This window comes from Gopherus flavomarginatus, chromosome 3, assembly GCF_025201925.1.
Source record: "Gopherus flavomarginatus isolate rGopFla2 chromosome 3, rGopFla2.mat.asm, whole genome shotgun sequence".
Classification (NCBI taxonomy): domain Eukaryota; kingdom Metazoa; phylum Chordata; order Testudines; family Testudinidae; genus Gopherus; species Gopherus flavomarginatus.
Genome location: NC_066619.1, coordinates 258193569 through 258221114, shown reverse-complemented (window position 1 = coordinate 258221114; position 27546 = coordinate 258193569). Strand labels below are relative to the sequence as shown.

Here is a 27546-nt window from a genome sequence, read left to right as displayed (position 1 = left end):
TCATCGAAAACAAAAATTAAGCACAGGCAAGTAAGTACAACAACTTTGTTTAATCAAAACTATGTGTGTATTAACATTATACATTTTTAACAATTACTGTAATATAAAAACAAAAAATATATCTAGGTTTAAAGAACTGACCTACTTCAACGATTTTTGATAAGGGGTGCAAGAACATATTTTGAGAACGGAATGGGTGCAGGCTGCAGTAAAGGTTAAGAAACACTGGACCAGATGAACTACTGGTCTGACCCAGGGTTGTGGTTCCTGTGTTCCTTCCTTAAGCCACCCGTTTGCGCACACACACACTTGTGCAACAGTACAGTTGAAATATTAATCATATAAAATCATAAATTAAGACTTGCAATCCTAAAGAGGCACAAAACCAAACTTTAAAACCCCAGGATGTTATTTTCTGTGTCATCAGTGGCAGCTATCCCTAGATAGAAGGATGATGTCTGTGGGGGTGAGCAGGGGAGTCACTGATGAGACTTAAAATGGCTGAGGAGTCCAATCTGTGCTCTACTGTTTTTTTCCACATCGAAGACAGGTAGTTGCTTGGAGAGAACACAACTGCTGGCCGGGATGCTGTACCCTTTCCATCCTCCACTGCCATTTCTTAGCCTCTTAAGCAAGACTATTCTCTTCAAAACTGGCTGAGGCTTGATGTATGATGCAATGCCATTGAAGTTAATTGCCAGCCAGCTCTTCCCAGTTTGTGAGGTCAATGTCTCCATTCTTAAAATATATTTTCAGGGTGCCCTTGTAGTCTTTCCTCTGTCCCCTGCAAGTCGTCTGACTCTGACTAAGTTGAGAAAAGAGGATTTGCTTCAGAAGATGAGTACCAACCTGCACACAAGGGCCAGCCCAGCAAAGTTGATGTTTCCTAATCTTCACCTCAATATTGGTGATGTTAGCTGCAGACAAAATGCTGGCATTGGTGTGACAATCTTCCCATCTGATATGGAGAACCTTCCTAAGACATCACTGTTGGTACCACTCCAGATGCTTAAGATGGCTTCGGTAGTCATCCATGTCTCTCATAGATGTGGATGACTACTGCATTGTAGACCAGGATCTTTAGTTTTCGTCTGCAGATCTCTGTCAATAAAGACACAATGAATCAACTTTCCAAAGGATGCACTGGAGCAATGGATCCTATGTTCAATCTCCACATCAAGATTGGCTTCTCTGGGAGAGGTGGCTATTAAGGTAAGGGAAATGCTCAACGTTTTCCAGAAATTCACCACCAGTGACAATTTGTGGGAGAATGGGGAGGAACTTGTGCTGGGGCAGGCTGGTGAAGCATCTTAATCTTCCCAAAGTTGAGGGAAAGTCCCAGGCTACGATAGGCACCAGAGAAAAGATCTAGGGTGGACTGCAAAGCAGCCTCGGTGTGTACGAGGATAGCACAGTTGTAAGCATACTACAGGTTGGTAATACCAGCCCTAGTGACCTTAATTTTAGAATGAAGACACCAAAGGTTGAAGAGCTGGCCACCTATGTGATACTCAATCCCAATTCCAGAAGAACAGTGGAAAAAAGGGTTGGGACAATAACACAGCCATGTTTAACACCAGTATGGATGGTGAACAGGTCCGTCTCTAATGCATTACAGAGGATGGTGGTGGTCATCCCATCATGAAGTAGCCTGAGAAAGTGAATGAACTTCAATGGACAACTGAATCTAGATAGCACCTTCCATAACGCTTCATAAATGATGGAATCAAATGCCTTATTTAGGTCAAATAAAGGCCATAAACTATGGCTGGTGTTATTCTCTACACTTCCCTTGGATCTGTCTTGCAACAAAAATCATATCAGTGGTGCCCTGACATGGTCTGAAACTACAGTAGATTCCAGAACGATATCTTCGGCAAGAGGGAGGACACTGTTCAAAAGGATATGAGCAAGGATCTTCCTGACAATGGAGAGCAGGGAAATGCCTTGGTAATTCCCATACATTGACTTGTCTCCTTTTTTAAAAATGGTCATAATATTGGCATTCCTTGGGTCGGCTGGAATTTCCTCATTAATCCTTACAAGAAGTTGATGACGTATTTTCACTAGTGCAATTCCACCAGTTTTGAAGACCTCCATGAGGATGCCATCTGGGCCTGGCACCTTGTCTCTAGTCTGAGTGATGGCTTGCCAAACTTCTTCCAAAGATGGGGGGATAGGCTAGAGGTTCTATTACCAAATGCTGAGGAATGAACTCAATGGTGGCAGCTGAGACTTCAGATTCATGGTTCAATAGAATCTCAAAGTGCTCCTTCCAATGCTACTTAAGGAGTACATTGTTTTTAAGAAGGGTGGTGCTGTCCTCAGATTGCAGAAGGGTTGTGCCACTTGAACTTGGCCCATTGATGGCTTTTGTTGCTTGGAAAAATAGCTTTTCATATCCTGCTGATCAGCAAAGCTCTGGATTTCCATGGCCTTTTCTTGCCACCATTGATGTCACACAACCTCCTTTGAACTACAGCTTTAAGCTGATAAATCTCTCATTTTTGCTGGTTAGAGAATTCATATTGCCAAGTGCAAAATGTGCTTCTCTTCTGATGAATAAGTGCTAGGATTTCCTCCTTGTTCTCATCAAATCAGTCCTGACGGTGCTATTCAATCAATTCAGCACATGCCCTGTGAATAATGGTCTTGAACTCCTCCCAATGTGTGTGGATATCATTGATGTTGTCATGTAGGTAAGAGAGCCTCTCCATGAGGCGTTGCTGAAGAATTTTGCAACTAGCGTGATTCTGAAGTGCCCTAATGTTAAATCTTTCACATTCATTTTCATTGTTTACAATGTTGTCGTGCACGCCGCATGTTCATGATTGATCTGACTAAACAATTGTCTGTCCAGCAGTCATCCATACCTCTTGGGGCTCGTGTAATATGTTACATCAGTGTAATCACGGAATCTGACAATGACATAGTCAAGAAGATGCCAGTGTTTGGAATGTGGGTGTTTCCAAATAATCTTATATTTGTACCTCTATCTAAAGATGGTATTTATGATAAAGCAAATCATGCTCCACACATTTGCTGAGGAGGAGAATGCCATTAGAGATTACTTTCTCCACCCCTTCTTTCCCAATGGTGCCTCTTCAGAGTTCAGGGTCTCACTCAACTCTTGCATTGAAGTCACCCATGAGGATAAGCATATCTTCCTTGAGTGTGGCAATCAAGACTGCACCAAAAGCACAGTAAAACATCTCTTTGTTGTCTTCATCATTGTCAAGGATGGGAGCATATGCACTAATGACTGTGGCATACTGGTTATTACTAAGCTTAAGATGAAGAGTCATGAGATATTCATTAATACAGATAGGGAGTTCAAAAACTGATTAATCTTGTTCTTGATGACAAAACCCCGTAAATATGCCTCTCTTCAGATGACTTTCCTTTCTAAAAGAATTTATAGCCGTCCCCATCTTCTTTCAGTTGACCTTCATCTGCCCATTTAGGGCAGCAATATTGATGTCATATCTTGCAAGTTCTCTAGCTATCGTGGCACTTTTTCTTTCAGGACAGTCACTGCTTGAGGAATCCATGAAAGTGCGAACCAAGTGGTTACATTCATTAATTTGCTTCATATGTTCTGACCATAGGTAGAGTGATCTTGCTGAACATGGCCATTCAGCTGTGGAGGAGGTGGTTGAGACAGCCTATGTTTAGGGCACCTTTCGAGCCTTTTCCCCACTCATGGTGAGCATAGGGAACCCTAAAAAGGACTACTCAGTCGTGGCTGCAGCTGCCAGATTATGCTTCTGTCTCACAAGTCCAACTGCAAGACGACCAACACACGACCACCACTTGCATGCAGATTTGTGACTAGGTACTCCCAGAGATCATTGTTTCTGTGCCCACCACCACTCATCCATCACCACAAGACTTCATTAGTGGGAGATGTTAACGCCCTTGGCATAGGCCGACATGTGAAATCTTTTAATGGTGAGGGAGCTGATGCGCAGGTGGCAACCTCATGAAACTTGATGGAAAGGAGCATTGGACTCAGGGCAGAGAAGTCTGAGACATCCGCAAGTCTTTGTCCTGCTGCAGCCCTAATCTGCCTTCACAGCAGCATAAAACTGACAGGTCCTCAAATACACCTCTTCCACCACTGGGCTCTTGAGAAGTTTGGACCACGCTTTGTCTGGAACCTCATCTCAGAACTGTTCACTAAGGGCCTTACCAAAAGTCCAAGACTCTGGATGACATAGTTCTGAGGGCCATTGGGACACAAGCTTCTCTACCACAACAAGGTGATGGTCCAAGGAGAGGACCTTTTTTGTAAGTACATTCCATTAGGGCCTGTCAGTGCAAGACCACACAACATAGGTACATTAGTGCTATTAATAATGCCTACTTGTATGCATATCTAACCTTGAAGAAGAGAAGTTCAGCTATAAATGATACACGATCCAGCTTATTTATAGTGATGTCAAAGGATTAATATTAACATTAATTTAAGGTCATATGTAGCAAAAGTACATGTAACCTATGTGCATCTATGCCTATAGGAAAAATTCACTTCCTTTGTATTATATTGTTTTATTTGCCAAATATATCATAATTCCCCTATATAAATCAATGGTACAGCCACATTTTGAATACTGTGTGCAGTTCTCATTGCCCCATCTCACAAAAGATATATTAGAATTGAAAAAGTTAGAGAAGGTCAACAAAAATGATTGGGTGGCTGGAACAGCTTCAATGTGAGGAGAGATTAAAAAGACAGGACCTGTTCAGTTTGAAAAAGAAAGATTAAGGGGGGATATGATAGAGGACTATAAAATCATGAATGGTTGGAGAAAGTGAATAAGGAAGTGGTTATTTACCCCTTCGCATAACAAAGGAACAGGGGTCGGCCAATGAAATCAAGAAGCAGCAGGTTTAAAAGAGGCAAAAGAAAGTACTTCTCACAATGCGCAGTCAACCTGTGAAAATTGTTGCCAGGGGATGTTCTGTAGGCCAAGAGTATAACTGGATTCAGAAAATAATTAGATAAGTTAATGAAGGTGAGGAGCATCAATGGCTATTAGCCAAGATGATCGGGGATACAAGCCCAGATTCTGGGGTTGCTGAAATTGGACAATGGGGGCTGGATCACTTGAAATTGTCTTGCTCTCGTCATTCCCTCCAAAGCATCTGGCATTGGCTGCTGTCGGAAGACAGGACAGCGGGCTAGATGGACCATTGGTCTGAGCCAGCATGTCTGTTCTTATATTCTTATTACCCATTGCTGTGTAAGTATAACACCGACAAACCTCAATCATAGGCAGACAAGGTCAAACCGGGGACCTCTGGAGCTTAGTGCATGAGCCTCTACTGCATGAACTAAAAGCCAACTGGATCTTAACCAAGGCTGTCGAGCAAACTCATTAATTTCTCTCTTTTAAGTGGTTCCCAGTGCCACTAGATGGGACAGAACACCACACCCAGAAGGCGTGTGGGTTACATAAGCATATGTTGATAGTCCTTACTGTAAATGCAAGATGACAAGTCCATAAAATTGAATTTTGTCCAATTACAACCTCCTACATAACAACACATTAACACAACAATATTCTGCTCTTAGTAAGAAGTATGCATCCCCATTCATGTCACTGTATTCCATAGGTGTAAGAAAGGATTTTGGCTTGTAACTTTTGCAGAAAATGCCTTTTCTTTGTTCTTTTTAATTACAGAAAAATGACATAGACTAAAAGGGTACGAGGGGAAAGAGAAGTCCAACCAAAACAGCAAGAGTAGGCTCCATAACACAATGTAATGATAGCAGCGGATTTAACAAAAGATGTATGTTGCAAGGACTCTTCTTTTTCTTGGAGGTGTAGCTGAATCTGAACCTTGGTTTTGTGAGCTGACCAGTTCAGTTCAAGACAGTCTGAGTACAGCTTAATGATGTTATTGTCGATGTACTGATTATTAAAATCTTAGAAAGGGAGACAAGACACCAGCGTGGTTAGCATAACCCTATGACAAGCTACTCCACTGCTTCACTCTAATTTCATTAGGTGAAATCCTGATTTCAATGGAGCCAGGATTTCACCCATTGCCTCTTCACTACATGGCATATGTGTCTGAATTGTATTCCTTGCTGAGTTCAGTCCTGATCTTGCAAAGAGCTCCTCCTGGGGTACAAGTCTGTTCATGCAGAACTGGCAGGCTCAGGGCCTTCAACTGTGTTTTGACAGAGCACTGGGTCTAGAATAAATGACTAAACTGTATTTAAAAAATGATAACATAGTTCATATTAGCCACTGCTATCATAGACAACAGTAGGTGGTATCCAAGTACTAACCAAGCCAAAACTTTCTTAGCCTTTATAATTAAATGAGATTAGGTCTTTTCAGGTGAACAAGGCCAGCCACTTTTATGCATCCAGCTGTTTCTCCCTACCCTAACTTGCGTATTTTATTTATACCAGAATTTATTTAAATCTGCATCCTCAATGTTTGAGTTTATTGCACTAACTTTAAAACTGTATCAACTATTGCATGGGTGAGAAGTTGAAAATTTTAAGGTGGGTGGGTTATTGTTGCAGGAAAAGAGAGTATTGCTTTTCCTCAGCTAATGTTCCACACAATGTAGAGATTGTTTCCACTTTTTTTTGGCAAGCAAGATATGAATATGATGCCCTTTAAATCTAATAGAATGTTTTCAGATTTTTCATGTGACTGGTCTTTCCAATATATTTGCATTGATACTTAATATATCCATACATATCTTCCAATTTAATTGGGAACACGTAGTGAGAGAGAAAGTCAAGTGAGCAGGAGTATGGTTAAAATGATAAATATTTCACTTACAAAATTTGGGGCAGTGTTTCATGAATTGGTTAGCTAGCATGTATGTAACAGCAAGTTGAGTACACTTAGTTTAAACATCATTTAAACTTGTTTCATGGTTATATGTTCCCCCCAAGTGTGGAGTAGATGCTAGGGGGTCATTCAGGACTTCGTACAAAACCAGGACCAGATTCTGTGTCTCAAACCGTGGATCAAAGGATCTCCCTGCCAGAACTTCATCTGAGAAGTACAAGCTTCAGCTGTAGTTCCATCATCACCCTTTTTGTGGATGCAATGCCAGCTCCTTTAAATGCCTAGCCAGCTGTCTGATTTGCAAGGAAGGCACATGTTAGTGGTCTTAAACTCACCCTGCCTCTTTTCAGGTAGCTAGAGTCCATTTGGGTGCTAGCAGGGAGCAGTGCCTGTGCTTCCCTGAGACTCATGGCACAGAGAAGGGGAAATGCATCCAGCATCCTCTGTTTTCCAGCTGCGTTCTATGAAGTTGACCAAAATTGAGCCCCGCGTGTGAAGGTTCCAGCTAAAGGTGTACTTGAGCTGACAGATCTGAAGTGACTCATTAATAGGTTAGCGTAGCAGGTATAATGGGGCTTCCTCCAATCTCAAATTCAGTCAAGGCAGAAAATGCCTACACAGATTTTTATGAAGCTTTCCAAAGCAATGTTGTTTCTGGACAACAAGTAAATGTGAAGAGACATTTAGAACAATTGTGCGATACCAACTATACCTATGACAAAGCTATAGTAAAAGTAATAATAAAAATCTTGGACTGTTGCTAAGAGAATTCCCTTTTCTCCCCCAGTCAGAGTCTTATGTACCCTAATCATCTTGTTCCATCTTCCTTACTTTAAAGGGTCATCATTATATATAAGCTCAGTCATCTTCTCTTATTCAGTATGTGCTATACACGCAAGTACAGTAGTTGATTTTCTAAGGTATACACCAGCAAGCACTGTGAATTAAAGGGCAGAGATTAAGCTTTCAACACCACTGTGACTAATGACTTGATTGGATAAGTATCATTTCTGCTTTCAGTCACAGGGAGTGGTAAGGCTAATATGTTAGATTACTTTAAGGTGCTGTATTTTATTTTGTACTTTCCAAGGAATGAGCACATACTTGGCTGAGAACCCTGAAGAAACCAGTCCTCTAGAAAAATACCAGAGTGACTGTACTTTACATCTACAACTGCAGAATTTTCACAAAAGAAAGTAGCTGTATTGCTTAACATTTGAAAGATGTTCATAGGAAATCCTTCCACTTAATAGAGCAGGCCAAATAACTCAAAACCTTGCCATGGCTAGTCACTTAACTATAAGTTTGAATTTGCTTCAGTCAAGTCTGTGTGCAGCTCTCTTTTGTTCAATTTTGCAAATCTGTTTGCCAGTAGAAATTTTTGCAGCAATATATTTTTGGAAAGTGAATGATGATTTTGTAAATGTGACTATTCACACCAGAATCCCCAAGTGTTGTGCTTCAAAATCAGTGAAAACAGTAACATTTGACCTGCAGTCTGTGTCCAGTGGTAGCTAACGCAGAAGGTGACATACTGCCAGAATTTAACAACTGATTCTTTCAAAACTGTTGCACCTCAATGTGAAATACATGTGACTGTCCAGATAAAATACACTCTTTCCTTACAATTGTTCTTAACAGCTGCAGCAGTGGTGGATCCTGTTCTCCATGGAGAACCCTCCATGAGGTTCCATAATGAGAGAGAGAGGTAAGGTGTAGGATGCATGTTGCCAAGTCTCACAAGGGGAAAAAAAAGTGGCACTGCCTCCGAAAACAAGCCCAACCCCTTTCAGTGCTTGCTTTGTAATGGAAGAGGTGCTCTGGCATAAATTAAGCACTGCACACACCAAAAGGGGCAAGAACAGTGAGAGAGTTTCCTCCTCAGGCTTGGAAAGGAAAAAGCTCAAATGTTTGCAACAGAGTTTAACCAGGGCAAAGAGGGAGGGTGGGAGGGAAATGACGCACACGTCTCTGTCTTTCCAAAGTCAACAGCCAACACCAACTTTGCAAGGCTTCCCTCACCCTTCGCACTGCAAAGCTGGGGTGAGCAGTAAGCTCCTCTAGCACATGAAGGGACAGTCAGGCAGTGAGCGACGGGCAAGGGATGGATCTAAGCAGGGGCGGGTCCAGGCCCCAGCACGCCAAGTGTGTGCTTGAGGCAGCATGCCGTGGGGGGCGCTCTGCCAGTCACCGGGAGGGCGGTAGGCAGGGCTCCGGTGGACCTCCCACAGGTGTGCCTGCGGACGGTCCACTGATCCCATAGCATCGGTGGAGCCCCGGGACCAGCGGACCCTCCACAGGCATGCCTGCAGGAGGTCCACCGGAGCCGCAGGACCGGCGACCGGCAGAGCGCCCCCCCACAGCATGCCACCGTGCTTGGGGCAGCGAAATGTCTAGAGCCGCCCCTGGCACTAGGACAAGGGAGGGAGCGAGGCTGGGGAAAGGGAGGTGGTGGCAGGAACCATTTGCTGGGTGACTACCTGCCACCAGTGGGACTCACCTCCTGCAGCGCAGGGGAATGGAAGAGGCTGGAGCAGCAGCATGTGTCCAGTTGGTGGCCCGGGTTCAGAAGGGCAGCAAGCTCATGCACCCAAAGGTGGCTGGCTGGGCCCCTGTGTAACATGCTGGGCACTGGCTGCTCTACTCCATGCTGGCCGCTCTATTTCCCTTGCAGCACCCGGAGGGGCAGGGGCTGGCCAGACCCCCCCATCCCACTTTCTGGCTAGATCTGCTGCTCTGCCATGGGTCTCAGGGCCTATCATGCCCTCACAGCACCACCCCTGTCCCGACACAGCACCTTCCTCCCCAGAAATACAACCAACCTCCATGCCCACAAGCCTAGCTGGGGAAGACAGCCTGACAGCTGCAGGCAGTGGAGCCCCCAGGGAAGAGGATGTCTGGCCAGGGAAGAATCCTGAACGGTCCTCGGGGTCATGCTGACATTCCCCATTCAGGAGGCTCTCCTAGGGGCAGCCATGGGGAGGGAGGACCCTACCCACCACCCCATCCCCAGAGAAAGGGATCCCAGGGGAGAAAAGAGAGGTTCCTGCCACCACCTTCCTCGCCTCGCATGGTATGGCACATTGCCACCCTTACTTCTGCAGTGCTGCCGGCAGCAGTGCTGCCTTTAAAGCTTGGTGACTGGACAGCAGCAACTGCTGGCCAGGTACCCAGCTCCTAAGGCAGTGCTGCTGCCAGCAGCAGCACAAAACTAAGGGAAAGATGCCTATTACAAAAAAGCCTGAACAAGCAACTTCCAAATAAAACAAGCCAAAAACCCCGCAGCCCTCAGATCGGTGACTGGCAATTCAATCAGGATGGTGATACTGAAAAATCCATTCAATCTAAATGCACTGAGCTACTGACAAATTCTTAAGTGTTATGTAATCAGGTGCCAAATTCTAAATGTTGGTCTTCTAATGCTGACATTGTAAAATAAAAGACTGGTGGAATAAAGAAAATATCTTTTATTCAGTACAATATTGTCTCATTAAGTATTTTTTTTCCAAATTTTTACTTAAAATAATTAAATCAATAAATTAAAAAAGCCTCTCTGAGGTTGAATCCAGCTTGAGCAAGTACACAAAGAATGGAGAGAGAAAAAAAGCAGCTACAAATCTTCATGCAAGCAACATTGTATGTGATGTTTGCTCCAGAAGATGGTACACAAGCAGCCATACCTGCCTAACACAGCCTGGTCCTGAACCACCCTCCATCTCACCATCAAAGGTTAATGTACACAAATTTAAGTCATATAAAGTATTGTAATTATCTGTCCAGAATTCAATGAAAATTTGGTTTCATTGTGTCACTTGATCTGCATATTATAGATCTTGGGCCAGATCCCTCCATTACAATTGAAGAGCTTACGTCTTAAGTACTATTTTGGACCTTGTCTATATGCAGGATTTGTTCTGATTTCAATAACTGATGGTCAATAATACATGAAAATTCTTCCTGTAGGCAAGGAAAGCCATTATTTGCACTGGACTCTCAGTTTCCAGCAGAGGGGGAGCCATAAGAATTGCTGAAGTAGGGGCTAATCCCAATGTACAAAAGGCCTTAGAAGGGTAGCCTTGTAAATCATGAATGGAAGCTGTGTGTGACCTGGACATTCTTGAAAGGGAGAAGAGAGGAAGAAAGAGAAAAATCTGTGGATCTGATTCTCATTTGCAATAAGGGCAGATCTACACTTAAAATGCTGCAGCTGCACTTCAGATACTTATGCCAACAGGAGGGCTTCTCCTGTCAGCATAGGTACTCCATCTCCCCAAGAGGCTATGTTGACAGGAGAAGCTCTCTTGTTGACACAGCACAGTCCATAGTGGGGATTCGGTCAGTTTAACTGCATCGCTCAGAGATGTAGATTTTTTTCTAGTGTAGATCTAATTTCCTAGTGTAGAGTGGAAAGCAAAAAGCACCACTCTGGCAGCAAAAAGGGCCTTTAATATGGGTGCAAATGTCATTTACATTTACTTTTGGAACCTTTATATAGCCGGAGCAGTGTTTGGGAGGTCTTAACATAAATGAAAATAAGGCTATTAATTTCTAGAGGTTAATCCAACTAATGGCTCGTGAGTGGGTGTTAGTTTTCAGTGATTCTGAAGCAGAAATAGATGCTATAGAATTAAGAAACAATCATGAGCAATCTTTAAAATTTATCAATATTGCTTAAATCATTCACTCCCATTTTTCAGTATAAAGAAGATATACATAAACATACAGAAAATAAAGGAAGTTCCTAGGTTGACTGTATTTCTGCATCCAATAGTGTTTTTTATGAGCATGTATCCACAGAATCTTTTAAAATCTACCATGAAACTGGCATTATACTGCCAAAGAATTTCAGGGGCACCAGTTAAGAAATGAAATATGAAGGTAAGTACGGTAGTCAGTATGTCTGTTTACAGAGTATTCCATTGTACCTGACATGTCATGTCCTAATAAGTATGTGAGGTATCACTTTAGTAAGGATTAATTGTATAAAGCAGTTTAGAGAACTTTGCTGCCCAATGACATTTTAAAATTAAAGTCGCTAGTAAAAAACAACAAAAAGTGTAAAGTTCATGTGGTCATTCACAATAAAGAGAGAAAGTCCAGATACTATATTTCAAAGATTCAGATAATTCTGAAGGGTTTTGTTTAAACGAATTTCTTATATATTAAACAGATAACACAATCTCAAGAAAGCATCTTCTGCAGTGAAATATTTTAGTTCCTTCATATAGAGACGTAACCCATAATGTAACAACCATGAAAAACAATACAAAATGTCTTCAAATTTAACAAGTAGAAAAATATAACTAGTTTATATGGCAATTGTGAAACTAATACTGTACAGAAGTATTTATGGATTTTACAAATAAATTATAGCTTAAATGCCCTTTTTTATATAATTTCTAAGCGTACACTGAAACTTAGGCTCTGAAGCTTATCAATAACTTAACACAAATTAGTGCCAGTCAAATGTTCTGCCAACAAGCTCAAAGAATTTTCTATTAGGTTCATGAAAATATTCATACAGTTTATCAAGTAAATGAGAATCTACATGAGGGTGTGCTCTTCCTTTTGACTCATGTAAACAACGTTCCCTACCACTATCCCTTAGGCAATAGAAGCCTTTAGTTTTATTGAAGTAAAAGTTTGAAGCATTTATTTGAGGTGACAACCTTAGAAACCTCTCTACTGTCTCTATTTCTGGGAAAGGATCTTTGATTAGTTTATCCCCATCTACAATGTGAATGCGCTCAAGAGGAAAATACTTCAACCAGTTTTGCATGTGAAAGTAATATAAGCTTCTGTTTATTGCCTTGTAGTCCACGTTGAGTTCACCATCTTTAATCAGGAATTCTTCAATGGATGGATACGGCTTGTGCTTTTGTACATGATTATAGAACACTTGGGTGTAATCAGATAGTACTCTCTCACTTGGGTCTCTCAAAATAAGGAGTAGTCTCATTGACTGGTTCATGTTATAAACTCTTTCAGGCACTTTGGGTGAAGTGAAATAGGCTGGGGTTTTTTCCACTGTGATCTGATGGGGATAAGAGAATGGCATTTGATTCATATACCACTGCAATCCATTTCCATAATGATCCTCCCAGTCAAAGAAATGGACTTCACTTTCTGCTGCTGCAATATCTGGATGGAGACTCAACATCTCTAATAAGGCTCTTGTTCCACCTTTTCTTACTCCAATAATGATAGTTTGTGGTAGCTGCTGGCAAGATCCGTTAAAATGAATGTTTCCTTTGAAGTCATTTTTGAGAACTGTTTTCTTTAAAAGCTCTTTCTGAACAGATTGAGAAGTGGCCTCAGTCTTAGAAATTACGGCTGGTCTTGAAGGCACTATATGAGGTTGAACCATAAGCAGCAAAGCTCCTAGTAGAAGAGCTGCCATGGCAGAAGTTCTTAATCTGGTTTCACTCAACCAGGTAATGGGGCATGGATTGATTTCCACATAGAATGGTCTTGAAAAGTTGTGTTCCTTTTGCTGACTGAGCACGTATTTTTCAAGTAGAGTAGTCACTAGGGAGGAAAGAGAAACATATTAATATATACTCAAATATATCGCTGCTAAAAGCTACATTGTTATGTTAAATATCTTGGTTTCTGCAACGTATCAAACTTTCTATTTCTCCCAAGGGTAGACTCCAACATCACAGGATATTATTAAAAACTTTCAAAGACAAGTAAATATAAGAACTGCATGAGGAAACATCTTCCTGCCATTTGGAGACAGAAACATTATAAAGTTTTGTCTTTAAAGGCATCTTAAATATTAGAGTAAAGTGGGATAATTTCTCATTTATGTAAATGACTTCAATGGGTTTGACTGGTATAACATGAAAATTTGATATTATTAACTACAAGTGTGAGAAATGCCTTGGAACCAAACCCAGAAAGACAAAGGGTAGGCCTGGGCCAGAACATCCCTGCTCCAGTTTTTGGCCCTTTAAATATATGAATTCTTGGAATTGTAGTCCCTTGAGAGGTCAGGTGACTGGCAGCAGAGCCTGCTGGGGGGAAGTCAGGCTATTAAAAAAAAATAGCTGCCTATAATAGCAGGAGAGTTAGAGGGAGTATGGTATCTTACTATGAGGAAGCCTGAGAAAGGACTGGGACAAGGCCTGAGTGGGCAATCACTTGGGAAAAAGTGAAGTAGGGGGGTTTAAGTGAAGCTGACATCCAGTGCCCATAGGTTTCCTGGGCTGTAGGCTGGAATAGAGTGGGCTCCCTTATGGTGCTATCAACAGAAGGTGGCAAACCCCCACAATGATGGGGAAAAGGAAGATGTGCCCTGAGTTAAAAGATTAAGAGTTATGTATGGATTGTTGTTTGAAGCTCTTCTATGCCCTAGAATGGGAGGGATTTGATTTTCTCTGAGGGCTAGATCATACACACACTAACTCTTCTGACCAGGCAGAGGAGAAACTGAAGTACATCTGGAAAACAGAATCAGGGCTGCAATCTCATCCTGGAACGAGGTAAGATGACTATTGCAAATGTACTATAGATTATAGCGCACTATGCTTTTGAGTTTTGGAGCTTATCTTGTGATTGTGCATGTTACATTAACTCTGAATGTTTCTGCAAAATGTTGAACAAGTATTGGTGATGATAATTAGTCCCAGTCAAATGCTGGAACACATCTCATGGATATTACTGTCACTTCATGAGATGATTAGCAAAGCCCACAGGCACATTATGGTATATCAAGTTAATTTTCAGCAAGATGTACTGATTCTATAAGAAGATTTTAAATACTCCAGTTAAGAATTAATACTCTTAAGAATCAGGATGGGTTGTTTACAAGCTGTTATCAAGTTGCATTTTAATTTAAGAAAATATGATCCTATCTTTTGGTGCCCATTGTGATTCATTTTAGACACTGGTTGGCCTGTTCTGTCATGTCAGATTTAGTGTGAAAATGCCAGCTATGCCAGTTAATTATCTTTTGAGCTAGCCACAGGTGGTGTCTATACAAGGATGGTCTGCTGAAATTTCCCACCATTCTAAACAGCAGTGGGCTAGTATAGACAAGGCTCCAGAGAGCTACCAGTGTTGTCTATCCCTAGTCAGAGTTTAAAGCCACAAGGAGAGAGCATCTGATTGCTGTGACTTGCTAGGGCAGCGAAATGCTAAGGTTAAGCATGGGACAGCCTAGACTGAACAGCCGAAAAAGCTGGAGCTCTGAGCTAAACGTCACCTGCCTGAAAGATTGGGGCTAGGCACTGGAAATGCTTCAAAGTCTGAAAAGACATTCCAGTGACGACTTCACAATAAGTCAATTCTCTGAAACAAGAACTAGTGACAGTTTCTGGTTAATAAAGGGCTTTTCAAAGTGCTTTCCTTGTATTTACAAAGGGCTTGACTGCACCCCAAATGGGGGAGGTTTGCTTTCTTCAGCTGTTGCTAATGGTTACCTGAGCTTTACACCTCCTCTTGGTGGCTTCAACAATGGTTACAATTAAGCTATACGTGCTGCTAGGAAGTTGGGGGAGGGGGCACAGGGACCCAGAACTGGTATAGAAGCATGGAAACCATCCCTCTTGCAGATTTGAGAGCAGAGTCATGACCTGTCCTATGGAGGAGGGGGTACCACAGTCTTTCTTGTGATGTATCACTCGAAAGTATGATATAGGGAAACTGTAAGCTTTCTTTCCCTCTTTGCCCCATCATAGGTTTTATCAGGCAGCAATGTGGCTTTGTGTCCCTACTCTTTCTTTTATTCTCCTCTCCCCAACATGCGCAGTTCTTGCCATACCTGTAACGCTCTTACTAACTCACAAAACTATATCAATAAATATAAACCAACTAAGAAATTATACCAAAAATATGGCACCCACTGATGTCTAGCATGCAGTTAACGCAGTTAACGCCACATTTAGTTGCAATGTGAGCAAACATTGCAGCAACAACCTGCTTAGGTGGGAGGTTGCTGGTCAGAATATTAAAACAACAAAATATCAAATCTTGATTGATTTTGAGGTAATTAAGGGAACAGCCACTTATTCCACGGTAGTATGTTTTAAGCGAGCAAGCTCCATAAATAGTAAACCTGAGTTTTCCTGTTGACCCACTCAAACAATAGCTCAGCCTTTTTTCCTGCTGAACGCCTATTATTTTCCAGTAAGTTATGCTAACATTAAAGAGGCTGATTGAGCAAGCCCATACTCATGTGTAGACACATGAAAGTAAACTCGGTTACCAGTAAACCAATGGCTCTGTGCAATAATTATCACTTGAACTATTTATTATTAGCAAACTTTAATGAAACAAACTGACTTTATTATCTTATGAACTATGTCTACTCAGTAAAAGCTGGGTCATCTGGCACTTTTTCAACCAGAAAGCTCTATTAACCAGCATTTTTGATATCTCCAAATACAAATCTTCAGTCTAGTAACCGGCACTAGTATACTGCCCGGAAGGTTATGCAATTGCACATTCTACACTCTAATTTTATGCAAAAGAAGCAGAAGATAAGTAAGCAAGCTGATATCAGGGATTTATTCAAAAAAGCAGCTTCCAGGGTGTGTCATAGGGTCATTACAGATTCAGACCAATCTTCTACACCTTCTACATCTACAATGATAATTGATGTTGATAACGATGACCCTGAGGCACTGCAAGATCCTGATGTGCCTTCTGAATCAAAGATTCAATTATGTTCAGTATAGTTTTAGTGTGAAGTATATTGTTAGTGATCTAGGTGTACGCCACGCGCTGCCCATAGTGATATGTAGTTTCAGATGATAAAGTTTTCTATACAGTAGGTTATGAGTATATACCTAAGTGCTTCAAGAAACCAACCACCCTGCTGTGCAGTGCTACTACTGGATTGGTGAGTACCTGTATGCTATTTTATACTTCATTCATTGTATTGTATTCTAATTCTTGAAAAATTAGTATTCCATTGGTAAGTATAACTCTTAGTTAACTTGAATTTTTGAGTAACCAGCACTCCCCAATCCACACAACATGTTGGATAACTGTAAATAGTGAATAAAAATAAAACCATCAACTGGCTGAAAGGACTGTTTCATGCCAGTCGTGCCATTTTTTCTTTTTACCCAAGTCCTTTTACCTAGGAAGGATATGTCATAGGAATGGTTTTGGGAGAATGGAGCATACAGTGAAGAGACCCTACGCTGCTACATTCTTGGAGTAACATAATGTAGTATTAGGCCCATGCAGAATTAAATGTGCGGTATTATTCTGGAAAGCTGACCAGGTGGACCCTTGAGCCTCTGAGGAGCTCCAGTGACTTCTCTTCTTTTCTTTACTTGAAACACTTGTTTAGACATTAAACAGCTTTGTATCATGAGACCTCATAGGAATTTTCCCATAATGTCAATCCATCGGATTCTTGTATTGTCTTTTTTTTTTAAACTATATATTTTACTATTTGTAGTATTTGTCCTCTTTGCACATGTTCAATTAACAATGTCCTCAGCTGTGTAGTTCAAAATATATTCCTTTTTGATTACTGAATACACCTCTACTCCGATATAACGCGACCCGATACAAGGCGGGTTCGCATACACGCAGTAAAGCACTGACATGCTGCTCTGAGCAGCGTGTTAAGGGTGCCGGGCCAGGCCGGGGATGAGAGGTTCGATAAGGGGCAGAAGGTCTCGGAGGCGTTCAGGGGCTTCCCCCGCCCGGGTCTGGGGGGCAGGAGCTGTGGGAGGGCACTTTTGGGGGCCCCGCAGTCCCAGAGTGGCCCAGGGGATTAGCGGGGGCCCAGAAGCAGCCCACTCTACTTCCCTCATCCTGGCCCCAGCCGTGTTGCTCAGGGGAGGGGGCTTGGGGTAAGGGATCCACCCCTCCCCCCGCATTCACCAGCAGTGGCGGAAGCAGAGCAGCCCAGCCCCAGCCCACTCCACTCCACCAGCTCCCAGTCGCAGCGCTCCGCTTCCTGCCACGGGTGAGTACGGGGGGGGGCATCCTTTCCCCAAGCTCCCCGCACTCACCTGTGGTAGGAAGCGGAACGCCACGGCTGAGAGGTGGCAGAGTGGAGTGGGCTGGAGCCGCGTTGCTCTGCTTCCCGCTGCCAGTGAGTACAGAGGGCATCCTTTCCCCAGCCTCCCCGCACTCACCAGCGGTGGGAAGCAAAGCAGCCCAGCCCCAGCCAGCTCCACTCCGCCAGCTCCCAACCGTGGCGCTCCACTTCCTGCCGCAGGTGAGTGCAGGACCTTTCCCCAGCCACATGGCTGGGGCCAGGGCAAGGAAAGTGGAGCAGGCTGGGGCAGTGTCGCGCCACGTCCCTTCGCAGGGGCATCCTTTCCCCAACCTCCTCACACTCACCGACAGCAGGAAGCGGAGCACCACGGCTGGGAGCTGGCGGAGTGGAGCGGGCTGGGGCCGGGCTGCTCCGCTTCCCACTGCTGCCGGTGAGTGCCTGTCAGGGGGCAGGGGCGGATAGGCTTCGGAGCAGTTAGGGACAGGGGAGTTGGGTGGGGGGGGTGCTGGGGGTGATTAGGGGTGGGGGTCTCTGGAGGGGGCGGTCAGGGAATGAGGAAGGGGGGGCAAAGCAAGTTTGATATAACATGGTCTCACCTATAACGTGGTGAGATTTTTTTGTCTCCCGAGGACCCCGTTATATCAGGGTAGCGGTGTAATTTATGTTTCTGTTTTTTAAATGCACTCAGTATATTAATAATTTGTTATGATTTGACCGTTATTGGGTCACTTATTTTTGTTGTGCTGCAGTAACACCACAATATTAGGTGAAAGTTCATGCTGTCATATGGGTGTAATTCGTAAAGTGAAAAAAAAAGCTGAAAATTGCTGAGAACTTAAAAATTGGACAGTAACAAATCAGGAATCCCAGTGATGACTGAACCTGCTGCTATTATATACAAAAAGAGCTCTCAGCCATGCATGTAACTGTTTCCATCAGTTCACACTAGCTCTACAGACATTCCAAGCTTCAGGGTCAATCTTGGAATCTTGTATCAATGATGGACAGTAGCGCTTGTGCATAATATTCCATATAAATTTAACAAAACATTTGTTGTATGGGCAAAGTGATATCCATGAAAAAAATGCATATACATTGGTTTATTACTTCAGCTTTCTTCTCGTATGCCCTCCTCAGGTGGATATTAGCCAAATTACGAATGTGTGTATTAGGATTGCAGCAGTTTATATAAAAATAAGGATGCTAACATACACTATATAGCTTTGCAATTTGCAAACCTGAGAAATGTTTTGGCAAGAAAAAGCTCTTGAAGGTAAGCTTAACAGCTGCTCTGCCAAATTACTTTCCTGCTTCAAGAATTTCTTTCACTGTTTCCACAAGTCATTTAGAGCACACATGACTTCACAGAATGACTATGCATTCCAGATTAATACAAAAATTTAACTGACAGTATCATTAGTATTGTATCTGCTCCATGTAAATGAATGAGTTGGTGCGAGAAACACAGTTACTGTTAAATGGTGCTTTGAGGATTATACCTAGATGTTTTAAATTTTGAATTGCTTTTTCTTAATCTCTTCTGCAATTTTCTCAGATTAATTAGCAAAATAGTGGTCACATTATTTATTCAATAAGATTCACTGTGGAACAATCAAATCAGTCTTCAGAGTTATTAACTTTGAAAAAGATTTTAGTTCAGAAATAAATGGACAACTTTTTTTCATTGTAAATGTAACTAGGAAAGAAGTGAGAGCTGTCATAATCACTGAATTGCATTGAGGGTTTTTTAAAGCACATCTGTCTCGCTCTGTGGTACTTATATGGTCTCATTACCAGAGTATCTGAGTGCTTCACAATCTTTAATAACTCAAGGGGCATTTTAACTAGACCTGATTTGAACTAACTTCATTTTAATGTAGATATTAAATACTGTTTAAGACAAAATTTTGGTCAGTATCAGTCACTTCACTTCTCATGTGGGAAAATGAGAAACTGAGAAAATATAGGCTGGGACTTTGAAAGAAGCCAAGACATTTAGGTGTCCAGCTCAATTTAAATTCAATGGAGTCAGCAGTTTAACTCTTGAAAATCCTACCACGATGACTTGCAAATCAGTAGCAGAGCTTGAAACAGAAGTCAGGTCTCCTGACTCCCAGTTCTACGCAATTCTTTTAATAAAACAAAACAAAACAAAACACACCAACGATTCAGTATCTGTACTTAGAACCATGGCCCCTTAAACAAGAACATAGAAGACCATTCTTAAACTAGGCACATACACAATTCTAAATATTATAAGATTTTAATAATTATGTGATTCCAAAAATGCTTCTCAGACCTCATCAATAGAAACTGCAAGAGAAAGAGACTCACTGTTGCACCATAGTAGTCTTATACAGATGACATAACTTGTAGTGGTGCAGAAATTATGAACTCCCTGTGGTTCTGTCTATACTAGGCTTTTTCCCCTGACATATCTCGCTTCTGCATCTATGCCTGCAGCAGCCTCTCTATAGGCCAGCCTCTGACATTTAAACAACAGTTTATCCCAACACTGCTCAGAGCAGGTCCAGATGATGCTGTGGATAAAAGGCCAACAGCTGCCAGAACATTGCCTGTGCTAGGTGGTTGGAAGGAAACAAAGGGAAAAAAAGACTACTGCAGACAAGGTATCTGGGCCTTACCCCTCAGGGTGCTCAGTATCTTCAGTTCCCCAGCCTGAGATGTTCTCAGCACCAGATAAGATCAGTCTCTTAATTACATTCTGCCCTTTATTACACTTGTACAACCTAGGTCTCAAATGGTCTTCTCTTGTATGAAAATCCAAAGGAGTGGGGCAAGACATTTTTGTGAGGAAATCTCTACGAAGAGCTCCACTGGAGCCACCTGACCAACTATGGCTGCTGAAAGGATGCTGATAGGAAGGGGGAACAGCTATATTAACTCCTTCGCATATCTTTCATGTGGTCAGGGAGATGAATTCCTACTGTGACTCACCTGCCTCTCCCATCCGTAACCCACAAACACATACAGCTTTAGGTCCTACAGTGAAGAATGTATGATGCTGCAAAGGCATCTGAGTCTCCTATTCTCCCCCACATTGTTCCTTGTAGGAACAGTTGCACCTGAGGGACCTCTCAGTGCAGACAACTAAAGGGGCACAATCTGGCACAAGAGATGGGCCTGAATGAAAATGCCAGATTTGAATGCTTCTTCTAGAGGTTAGGCTCATCTCTAAGGCAAATTCCTTACCTCTAGAAGGAGACCAGAGCTGGCACTCCCCAGGAGAGCCTCAGGCTCTCCAAAGCAGCTGGATATTTGCACACAATAAGCTGATCAGAACTTAGACTTCAACGCACCCTGGATGCCAGACTTCTTGAAATGAATTGTGCTCTTGAACTCTACTGTGGAATATATCACCTGACATACAATACTGCATTGTCATTTAAAAAGGTTTGAAACTATCCAGGCTGCACAATCCTTAAATGTATTAGACCGGCTTATTTGTACTGAGACTATGTCCAGCTGAACTAATGTAAACTTTGCAGTACCAGTTCTCTGGAATACAAGCAATTTTTTTAAACCAATTAAAAGTAGCCTTTACAAATAGATTGTGTAAGATAGTTCTGGTTAAAAATGAGCTAGACTTGTCTGAGTATTTTTGAAGAATTTCAAGGATAATTTCTCTACAGTATGAACACATCTCTTCTACAAAGAAAATGGATGTCTGACTTTATATGTTCTCCCTATTTTGTTTGTTATATGCTGGGTTCAAAACGCTTTAGCTAGCATTTTGGGACTAGTTATAAGAAAACTCCCCAATATATCTGCAGAACTTCTAGCAGAAACTGCCATGAGTACTGAAATGGGAGCTCTTAAAGTGCAAAGAAGCAAATATTTTAAGTTGGCTAATAGCTGTCTTATAAACATTTTTGTTTCTTCATAGGAAACACTTTTCCTGTAATAGTTCCCGCTACAGGAAAACTCTTTCCATGCCCTCCTCTGGAAGAGATTCATCCCACGCCTTCTCTCTTTGCTGGTTCTAAATCCATAAGAATATTTTCTGTTTTTCAAGGAAAAAATTCAGTGTAATATAGCTTTTAAGTAATACATGGTAACAAAACATCCAAATTCTAGTTTTCTGCTGTAATTACCTGGAAGTGTCTGTGTTTGCAATGAATTGTACAAAGATGAGAGTATATTAAAAGAAACAGTACTGTACACTGCTTGAGCTACTGAGAAATCTCCGGGGCATTAACTATTGATTACCTCTCGTAATACAAGAAAAATGCCCATCTGTGTCTCAATAGGAGAGGGAAAAACTTGGAGCAAAATAAATTCTCTCTTAATCCTCTACTATATTGGGTACTTGCCAAAATCTATGATTTTTTGAAAACTACTGCACCACTAATGGCACTACTTTTGTATTAGAACAAAAGAGTCTCTAACTCCTATAGCTAATGTGATACAATGGGAAATCTAGTCTAGTCTAGTTTTCAGTATGGTTAGAATGGAATAAAGTTGATCAGGAAAATGCCTTTTGTCAGAAAGCCTTAAGAGAGTTATGAGCTTAATTTAAATATATATTTGACTTCAAAATTACAGAAATCTCTAAACATTAATGTATATAAATTTGCATGTTAAGGAAGCCTGACTGTGTTTGGCTGAAGTTTTACTATATTTCTGCACTTATAATGCTAAATACAATTTGTACAAATTATTTTGATCATGATGAACATCAGTCTATAATTTTCTAAACAATGGCTTAGTTTCAGTGTGCGCAATGATGTAGGAGAAGTTAAAATAGATTAGTGAGATATATAACATCCTTTTGTAGATTTCCTTCCCCCTTCTTCCTTTTAAGGCCAGAAGAGATCAGTCTGATCTTTCATGCAAAGGAATAAGCCAGATCTTTACAGTGATAAAGAGACAGCAAACACTTCATGTGGCTTGAAGGAAAATAGGTCACTGGAGATGGAGCTTTTTTACATTATGTGCTAAGATTAAATATCCCACGCATCCCAAAATAATCTATATTGTGTCTCACGCCAAGATTTAATTTTTTTCCTAAAGAAGAAGAGTTACTCCACTGCATCATCTAGCCTTCAAAAAGACACAAACGTCTATCTCAGAGTGTACAAGACAACATTATTTTTCCCCTTAAGTAAAATAGTTGGTTTTCTAATGCAGAAACAAAAAAGAGACCACCACAAAACAGGCTCACAAATGTCAGAGCTTTAATTGTCCATTACTTGCTATTGCATCAGAAACAACTCTAAGACAGTTACAAGCCATCCCTGTTCCAAAATCCCACCCTCATTTTGTATTTTGAAATAAAATTTAAATAAAACTATCCTTTTTTGCATTCCCGCCCATCATGTAGTTTCTCACCTTGATTTGTAATTGCAGGCCCTGTTTCTACTAATAGTCTATTATATAGAAAAATCCAACCTTCTTTCAATTCATCTTCCAAGCTGAGTTATACTCCTTCATGCCTGGCCCTGTGGTAACTAAGGGCTTTGCTTCAAGATCAGAGCAGAATGATCGGCCATACTTGGGTAAACCAATCAGTACACTAGGCACTGGCTTCTGGAAGGAACAATCCTGCATTGGCTCTTGAAAGAAGACAAGACGAGCCAGCAGGTATCTTCCATCTCCCACTCTCTGGAAGTATGACTAATGTAGGGGGATAAGAGTGCAGTCAATGAGATGCCCTCTTTGTATAGATAGTTGGGTAAACTATAAGGAGCTTTTTTCCAGTATCTGAATCATGACAACTTTAGAGACAAATATTGCTATGTTAAGTTGGTGCAAATCCACTGCAGTCAATGGAATTACTCCAAATTTACTTTTGTGTAACACACCGTTGTTTGACACTGACCGACCTGAAAAGAAAAATTAATTCCACAGATGTAGGCATATTAAAAAGGGTTAATGTCAAAAGAACAGATACAACAGTGTTCTAAATACAGGGGGTGCAAAACTGAATCTGAGGTCAGGAATACTAACTGCATTTACCCAAAATGCTGTATAATTTCAAGGGAAGTAGAACACATTCTTGTTTTAAAAGTTTAAGAAAAGTAGATCTTATTCCACTAAGCTTAGGCGCTCCTAACACTGGTAAAAGCACTAGCACAATTTATTTATATGCACTGCATTAAACATTACCCCCAAATGGCACATTTCCTTTCCATTAGGCTATGCTGTGAAATAACTGGGGAGCATACACTGCAAGCATACACTGGATTTGTGCAATGAACTGAGCAATTTCTGCTGTCCTTATGTAGGAATAATGAGGAGCACAGCTGGATTCCTGCTGACCACTGCAGCGATCTCAAATGCTTCGAAGCTGATATATACAAATCTGGGAGGATTACATTAACAGGACTTCATAGTTCTCTCTCTCTCTGTTTCCTAAAAAGAAAGAGGCACAAGGTTTGGATAAAGATAACCTCAAACTATTCCACTACAGGGAGAGCAGGAAAAGACAAAGAGAGAGAGCGAGCGAGAGAGAGAGAGAGTGTGTGTGTAAGTTAAAAAAAAAAGAGATCAGATTGGTTATATTTCTCAGCTAAGTGTCTACTACTGTTTCTAATGGATGGAAGACAGGACACAAAGATCTGCCAAGTTGCACCCTGCTCAGGAGTGGATTTCTTGTCTGGGTGAGTGGTAAGGAGTGTGTGCAGCACACCTTTAGAGAAGGCTTATAAAAGCATCTTCCTCTGAGTGATTGTTTTGTGCAGTATCTCTCCCTAAGACCTTTATAGTCCCTCAATTTTGAAGTTGCACCCAGGCATTTTGTGGCAGCTTAATTCTGTCCCCTATATACTAGAAGGCAACAACTCACCTCCTTCCCCAAAAGCCAAGGTGAGATTCAATAATAATTATCGCCCCCTTTAATCCCCCCAAACTCTCATCCAAACCTGGGTGATCAGATCTGTAGCTTGCTCTGTACTACGTGTATCCATTTCGGTTATATGACGCTCAGCAGGTGAGTCGACGCGAGGAGGAACAGGAAACTATTCTGCTGCTCACTACAACGCTGCGCTCAGTTATTCTGCTTTCGCCACCTGTGCAGCTCCCCAGCGCCCGATGGCGAGGGTCCGGCTTTGCACCCCGGTGTCACTAAGCTGGCCACAAGGGAAAACACCTGCCGCCTTCCCACAAACAGCCCCGGCCAAAACCTAGCGTGACTTGCAAACCCCAGCAGGCCAAGTGCTTCCTCCTTTCTTCCCCGTTCCCCGCTGACATGCGAGTGGCTTGAGACAGAGGACGGGCGCAGCGTGGCCAGCTGGGGTGGGAGAGCCTGGAGCCTCCCGAAGAGACCCGCATTGCCGGAGGAGATCCCAACAAAAAACCAGCAGCAGCTCCGGTGCTCACCCCCCACCCCTCCTGCCCAGCGCAGGGCATACCTGGATTCGGCCTCCGTGCCCGGCCGGGCTCGCCCCCGGGGCGTCGTGGGTGGCGGGGAAGCAGCGCTCAGCAAATCTGCTGGTGCCAGGTTCGGGGCTGAAATCCCGCCGCTCAGACACCTACCAAAGGGCGAGTCCCCGCCCCGTGCCCGGTCCCGTCCGCCCCCCGGAGCGCTGCAAAGCCTGATCGCACTTGCTCACCTGGGCAAAGTCTGCCTGAGTCAGAGCCGACACCGGACTCCTGCCGCCCAGTGGGCTGCCCCTGCGCCTCAACGCAGCCCAAGTTACCCTAAAACCTCCGCTCTAAGGCGCCTCGCCGCGCACTCCTCAACCGTCTCCCCCTCCCCGAACCCCCGTTTCCAACTCAGCCACGAACCTCTAGTGCATCCTTCATGCCCTGCCCCACACCGTCAGCCTACTGAACCCCAACTTCAATTCACCACACAGACTGCACCCATGTGCCCCACCCCGCCCCCTCCAGCAACCCCCCAACTTCACTCCCCAGCTACGGCCCCAAATAGCCATTCCCATTATAGCCACCAACATGCTCCTAAACCACCTCCTGCAAGCAGACCCCCCAGCCTCACTCCCCGTGTACCGCCCCAAACCAACCTCGATTCACCCTGAGTGCCCCCCAGCCTCACTCCGTGTACCGCCCCAAACCAACCCCAATACACCCCGCGTCCCCCATCCTCACTCCCTGTGTACCACCCCAAACCGACCCCAATACACCCCGCGTGTCCCCTAACTCCCTGTGTACCGCCCCAAACCCCATTACACCCCGCGTGCCCCAACCTCACTCTCGCCTGTCACCCCAAACCAACACAATACACCCCGCCTGCCCCCCAACCTCAGTCCCCATGTACCGCCCCAAACCAACCCCAATACACCCCGCGTGCCCCAACCTCACTCCCACCTGCCGCCCCAAACAAACCCCAATACAGCCCGCGTGCCCCCAACCTCACTCTCGCCTGCCGCCCCAAACAAACCCCAATACACCCCGCGTGCCCCCAACCTCACTCTCGCCTGCCACCCCAAACAAACCCCAATACACCCCGCGTGCCTCCAACCTCTCTCGCCTGCCACCCCAAACCAACACAATACACCCCGCCTGCCCCCCAACCTCAGTCCCCGTGTACCGCCCCAAACCAACCCCAATGCACCCTGCGTGCCCTCAACCTCACTCCCACCTGCCACCTCAAACCAACCCAATACTTCCTGCGTGTCCCCCATCCTCACTCCCACCTGCCACCTCAAACACACCCCAACACACCCAGCGTGCCCACAACCTCACTCTCGCCAGCTACCCCAAACTCCAATACACGCCGCCTGCCCCCCAGCTTAACTCCCACCTGCCACCCCAAACCAACACAATACACCCCGCCTGCCTCCCAACCTCAGTCCCGGGGTACCGCCCCAAACTAACCCCAATACATCCCGTGTGTTCCCCATCTTCACTCCCTCCTGCCACCCCAAACCAACCCAATAAACCCCGCCTGGCCCCCAACCTCACTCCCCGTGCACCACCCAAGCAACAAGCCCCGATCTGCCCCGCAGAGGAGCCCCTCGCTCACCCGTCTGACGCCGAGCCGTCCAGCCGGGCTCCTGCAGCTGGGGCCGCCCCGCTGTGCCATGAACAGAGACGCCGGGGTAGATAGCAGCTGCGCGGGCAGGAGGCGCCCGGCTGGCAGCGGAGCGGAGCAAGGGACTGGACGCGCTGCCTGCCGCCGCTGCAGCCCCAGCGTGACAGGCAGAGCGGGCGAGAGGCTGCGCCGATCCCAGCGGAGGAGGGAAGCCTGGGGGCGAGCGCCCGCTGCTGCCAGCCTAGCTCAGGTGCAAACCTAGGACTCAGCACCTCCTCCGCCCGGCCCCCGCCGCAGCCTCCGGGCGCCAAGTCCGAGCCCTGCGGGAAGGGGAGGCGGGGCCGACCTCTGCGGCTCAGCGCAGTGGGACGGAACGGGGAGCCCCTACCGGCCGCCCTGCCATGCCCTGCGCAGACGGCAAAGCCACCGGGAGGGGCGACGAGCCCGGGGTGGACAGGCGGAGCTCGGGACTAGCTCAGCCCTGGGGCGTGACACCTGGACAGCGACACGCTCCTCCCCCCGGCACAGGCCTCTGGGGCTGGCGCTAATCCGCTTTCATCCCACAGCTGGAAGCTGCGGGGCGCTGGTTGAAAGATTGGTACTGATTTCACTGAGAACTGGATCGGGCCCTGGGAGGAGTGAGGTGTAAAATCTCCGGGAACGGGGCCGTGGCCCTAGCAGTAGAAATTCAATCTGCAGCTCCAGTTGATCTGCTCCCTCTCTTGACCTATTTTACAGAGAGAGCCCAACCGTGAAATTGGAGTCCGGATCCAGTTAAATCTCAGATCCCCGCCCCTCAA

At 44.0% G+C, this 27546-nt stretch overlaps 1 protein-coding gene across 2 annotated transcripts; it reads right to left on the bottom strand.

The window, feature by feature from the left end:
• Positions 1 to 10324: 10324 nt before the first annotated feature.
• HS3ST1 (heparan sulfate-glucosamine 3-sulfotransferase 1) lies at positions 10325 to 27127 on the bottom strand. Of its 2 annotated transcripts, none has more exons than XM_050947954.1 (2): positions 26738 to 27127; positions 10325 to 13349 (listed from the first exon to the last, which is right to left on the bottom strand). In XM_050947954.1, the coding sequence occupies exon 2, from the start codon at positions 13219 to 13221 to the stop codon at positions 12274 to 12276; it is 948 nt and encodes a 315-aa protein (XP_050803911.1). In that variant the 5' UTR covers positions 13222 to 13349; positions 26738 to 27127; the 3' UTR covers positions 10325 to 12273. The 2 variants fall into 2 exon arrangements, with proteins under 2 accessions (XP_050803911.1, XP_050803910.1); XM_050947953.1 differs by lacking the exon at positions 26738 to 27127 and adding an exon at positions 25164 to 25318.
• Positions 27128 to 27546: the final 419 nt, after the last annotated feature.